This window comes from Carassius gibelio, chromosome A21 (assembly GCF_023724105.1).
Source record: "Carassius gibelio isolate Cgi1373 ecotype wild population from Czech Republic chromosome A21, carGib1.2-hapl.c, whole genome shotgun sequence".
Taxonomy (NCBI): domain Eukaryota; kingdom Metazoa; phylum Chordata; class Actinopteri; order Cypriniformes; family Cyprinidae; genus Carassius; species Carassius gibelio.
In genome coordinates, this window is record NC_068391.1 from 725,675 (window position 1) to 730,674 (window position 5,000).

The 5,000-nt window shown below is 41.6% G+C and overlaps 2 protein-coding genes across 3 annotated transcripts in view; one reads left to right on the forward strand and one right to left on the reverse strand.

Annotated features, from left to right (window-relative positions):
• Positions 1-2,404, forward strand: part of jak2a (Janus kinase 2a) — a 17,633-nt gene extending 15,229 nt beyond the window's left edge. The window contains exons 21-24 of the mRNA XM_052537682.1: positions 1-155; positions 535-652; positions 788-901; positions 982-2,404. The exon at positions 1-155 is cut by the window's left edge and continues 18 nt beyond it. Of these exons, the coding sequence (XP_052393642.1) occupies positions 1-155; positions 535-652; positions 788-901; positions 982-1,089 (495 nt within the window). The 3' untranslated portion in view covers positions 1,090-2,404. The remainder of the gene's footprint in view (positions 156-534; positions 653-787; positions 902-981) is intronic.
• A 1,335-nt stretch (positions 2,405-3,739) lies between these two features.
• The window catches only part of rln1 (relaxin 1), a 1,400-nt gene continuing 139 nt past the window's right edge, over positions 3,740-5,000 (reverse strand). Inside the window, exons 1-2 of one of the 2 annotated variants that reach the window (XM_052537690.1) lie at positions 4,853-5,000; positions 3,740-4,081 (exon numbers count right to left, since the gene is read on the reverse strand). The exon at positions 4,853-5,000 is cut by the window's right edge and continues 139 nt beyond it. In XM_052537690.1, coding sequence (XP_052393650.1) covers positions 3,855-4,081; positions 4,853-5,000 — 375 coding nt within the window. In that variant the 3' untranslated portion in view covers positions 3,740-3,854. Of the gene's footprint in view, positions 4,082-4,798 lie in introns of both variants that reach the window. The other variant, XM_052537689.1, reaches the window with a different exon arrangement.

Genomic DNA, 5,000 nt, shown 5'->3' on the forward strand with positions numbered 1-5,000 from the left:
TCCAGGCGTTACGTCCATCGAGATCTGGCCACCAGGAACATTCTGGTGGAGAGTGAGTTTCGAGTGAAGATCGGAGACTTCGGCCTGACTAAAGTTCTTCCTCAGGATAAGGAGTATTACACGGTCCGAGAGCCGGGCGAGAGCCCCATCTTCTGGTGAGGAGATCCACAGGAGATCCAGATCTGTGCTGTATTTCACCCCAAAATCAGGAGACCAACAAGCAATACTATTCTGAGTAATGACAATGAAGCCTTTTCACAATGGTTTTGGGTGAAATGTGAGCCGGTTGTTCCCAGATTCACTCACAGGGCTCCAGACTCGCCCGAATTATAACCACCGCTAACATCTAACGAAACCACGCTTTACTGTCACGTGTGCATGTTGTATATTATTCACGTGATATATTATTCATAATTTCAAGATTACATTAGGGTTAGTTTTAACACCCCCAGCGCTCTCAGATGTGAGTCCGGAGCCCTGACGCTTGGTCAGATGATGGTGTGTGTGTGTGTGTGTGTGTGTGTGTTGATGAAGGTACGCGCCGGAGTCTCTGACTGAGAGTAAGTTCAGCGTGGCGTCAGACGTCTGGAGCTTCGGAGTCGTTCTCTATGAACTCTTCACATACAGCGACAAAAGCTGCAGTCCTCCAGCCGTGAGTGACCCGCCGTCTCCTCTGTGACGCTCATATTCATCTCATTCAGCTGGAATCACATTACCATATACGATATAAGAGCAGTGACACGTCTGATGATGCTGATGAGACTAATGCGTGGTGTTTGTGTGTCAGGTGTTTATGGAGCAGATGGGCGAGGACAAACAGGGTCAGATGATCGTGTATCACCTGATCGATCTCCTGAAGCGAGGCTATCGTCTGCCGGCTCCCGAGGGCTGTCCTCTCGAGGTGAAGCCTCCGACCGTGAGTGTGTGTCTGCGGCCGAGCACACCGAGAGCTGACCGTGTGTGTGTGTGTGTGTCTCACAGGTTCATGCGCTGATGAAGGAGTGCTGGGCGGAAGAACCGGGTCATCGACCCTCCTTCAAGGATCTGGCTCAGAGAGTCGATGTCATCCAGGACAGCAAGAGCGTGTGACCCACAGCTGGACTGTGTCCGTGTCCAGGAGTCTCAAGCCTTGATTTAACTGGAATTATGGGATGCTTGTTCTTTCACTTTATCAGGGGTTTTAAGAGCCAAAGAAGCAGAAATCTGATGATGCCCTTCCAAAATATTGTGCAAGACATACAAAAGCGTGACGTTATAAAGACACAAATCACATTATTAAAGCTTTGTTTTTTTAATACTGTCATAGAACTAAAGATATGGCAAAGATAAAAATAAGATCTGCAATTTGTATTTTCCGCTTTTTCTGCTCAATATAAGAAAACGAGATCATTTTCGGATCAGTTCATGTGTGTTTCTGTTGTTATTTCATGAAGACGTTGAGGAGGCAGATGTTTGTCTCAGATGAACCAGTGTTCAGCAGTGATTATGCTTCAGTTCATGCGTCTCATCAGAGATGTTCAGAGCAGATCCTGAAGAGTGACACACTGAGGGTCGGGTTTATCACCAAAATATGCAAATCATGTGAAAATCATCTTCATCAGCAGCAGATCCTGATAATCTTCGTTCATGGACATTTCTGTAGTTGGGTTTGTTTGTTCTGGTTTCATTTTATATAAAGAGATTTCAGATGCATGGGATTCCAGCACAACAGAGAAGAAGATCTTCATCTCAAACACTGAATCTGTCCGGCCTGTAAACTTCATTCAGCTTTTACTGAATATGTGTGAATGCACTAAATGATTGTTTTTATTATTATTGCAGGTATTTGTACTGTTTTTGTGAGGTGCAGTACACGTTTGAGAGTTTTAAAGATGTTCCAAAGATACAAAAGCAATATCTACTTTTTTCAAAGACCAAGTAAAACCAATTTTTCAAATAATAGCGTTTCATTTACCGTATCTTCCGGACTATAAGTAGCACTTTTTTTCATAGATTGGCTGGTCCTGCGACTTATAGTCAGGTGTGACTTATTTGTCAAAATTAATTTGACATGAGCCAAGAGAAATTAACCAATAGAAAACATTACCGTCTCCAGCCGTGAGAGGGCGCTCTGTGCTGCTCAGTTCTGTAGTCTACACTGAAGACATACAGCGCCCTCTCGCGGCTGGAGACGGTAATGTTTTCTCTTGGTTTTTGGTTCTAAATAAATGCGACTTATAGTCTGAAAAATACGGGTAGATTTTTCAGTTTGTTTGTGTGTGTGAAAACGCCTGATCACTTAAATAATAAAACATCCCATCTGATCGGTGGCGTGTTTTTTAACAGAATGTTCTACAGTGCATTTTTACTGTAGCAGGCTATTCAACCATGGAATAATAATAATAAAAAAGTTTATATTTTAAAATTTTGGTAAGAAAAATCATCTCGTCATTCCCTCAGCTCATGAGTTTATATCCCACACTTCCAGCTTGTTTTCCTCAGCATTGACAAACTCGCAATTGTTGAGTTGAATTAAGTTATAAAGTTCGAACTAGGAAATAAACTTGAATTTACAATGAAAAAGTCAGAATTGTTAAGGTTTAAATTGTATTTCATACTTTAAATGTATATGTAAGTATTATATATTATCAAATCACAGTGCACGCAGCTGCAAGTGACGTCACTGTGACGTCTACTGCAAATTGGTGCCTTACAAGCATGTGTGCTAGATGTGAATAAAACGCTATTTCCGTTTTAATAAGCGTATGTGTATATTTTGCTAGTATTTAAACCTCTGTACTATAAAATGAATATTTTTAATTGACAACATTGAACAACTGTGACTAATAAGCAGGTTTAAATTTAGCGGTAAATCAGGTCCCGCACTCAGCGCGCTCCCGCGGCTAAAAGCGTGTAAATCATTCCCTGCTCAGCGGCAGCAGCACAGAACCCTGCGTCTTACCTTCTGAGACTGGGAGTAACTGCAGTAATCTGATCATCCTCTACATTCAGCAGCAGGAACATCAAGAGCTTCAGGAGCTTCATCAGAGCGCGCGCATCAGACTGATTGCTCATTTGAATATTCTAATTTCAGCGTGTGACGTCACTCACGCGCATCTGCTTTTGAAATATAATGATTCCATCAAAGACAGAAACCACACATAAACATATAAAAATAAAATAACCTTTACAAAGTGGAAATTAAAAAGTATGTTTAAAAAACAAAACTTAATTTCAAGTTGTGTCAACTTAATCTTCAGCGCGTGACACTTCTGTCGGTGCTCCGGGAACACACCGGATCTGATCCGAACGACTGAAGCACTTTCCCGAAGCTTCTCTTCGACTGAACAGAATCAGGAACACTTTAAAAGCGTCTCTGAATCTGAATGTATTATTGTTCTAACGGCAGAAAGTGTTGATCTGTTTAGAGACCGATTCCTTTCATCTCTGGACTCGTTTGAGTGCATTGTGCTGCTCTTTTGTTATATTTTATGTCTTGAAGCTTTGAGCACATTTTAACACTTTATTATAAATCAGGTCTGATTCAGTTCTGATGAACACTCGGTGTAAACGGGTGCCGTGGAAGAACCTTTCAGTGATCGATTCTTAAACAACATTTAAACAGTTTAAAGAGCACTTCTCCACTATAAAGAACCTTTTCTGGAAAAGCTTAATGTTTTCACTCTGATTCACTCACAACACTTGCCTTTATTCGTTAAGTGACTCTCATGAACAGATTATTAGTCAGTAAATATGAAAGTTGCAATCAAGAAGTTGTTTATTCATGTGGTCATATGAACAGATGTGAAATAAATAAACAGAAATGAATCACTGGGACGATCAAACAGTTCAGTCCTTCATCATTATCATCATCATCAGCACAGGAGGCCGATGTCGTTCTTGGTGCAGCCCTGATTACAGCACATTCCCGCCAGTCCCATGGAGAAGTTCCGCTTCCGCCGGTCGGGACGCGTCCGCTCGAGCGTCTCCGGTCCGTCGCTCATCATCACCGGAAGCAGCTCCGCGAGAGACGTCTCTGTATCCGGGCTGAGCGCGCGCTCTGTGTCCACAGCGTCCTGAAACGCGTCCAGCAGCAGCAGACCTGCGACAGACACGGGCACGAGCACGAGCACGAGCTTCAGATCACGCGGATAGTGTTTACGATCAATCATCAATAACTGACTCCAGCTGAAGAATCTCTCCGTTACTGTCTGACTCCATCAGTGCTGGATTCCTGACAGTATTTATTCATATATGTATCATTATTAGACACATTAGTATCAATGGTATCATTAATATCACATTGATTTATTATTAGAATTCATATTATTGAGCTTTCACCTAAAACTACACCTGAAATACAGAATGACGAACAAATGAATACTTTCTGTTGCTAAACTGAAATTTTCTTGTAACAAATGCAGACTGAGATATTTAAATAAGCCAGGACTTAAACCAACCGAATTTACTCCTAAATAAACACATTATTGATGATGATGATGATGATGATGATGAGTAAGAACACTGTGGTGGTTGTGTAGGATGCTGTTATTGAAGTTACTTATAGTTTTAACACTTTAAAATAGTTTTTTTTTCTTCAGTTTTACTTGTAAAGTTTTCCTAATCCTGTTTTGTGTGAATTCTTTTTTCCTTTTTAAAAATATGTCTATAGTTGCTAATAAATTCATTTCAAGTTCTAAGTTGTAGTATATCATTAAACTGAGCAAATAATGTTGCATTGGGTGTAAGTTTAACAGAATATATATATTTACAGTTATCATCTATTTAATTACAAGGATCTCGGTGTTCTTTAACTAACCCTGTAGCTGAGGATGAGGATGATGAGGATGAGGATGATGAAGGTGAGCAGTACCGGGCTCGTGCGCGCTCCTCCTCCACCGGGAGCCTCCGCAGGTGAAGATCACGGCTCTGATGAACTCACGGCCGCACAGTTTCACTCCGAAATCTCCCGCGCGCTCCGCGCTCACGCGCACACACACACCGCACACACACAGCAGCAG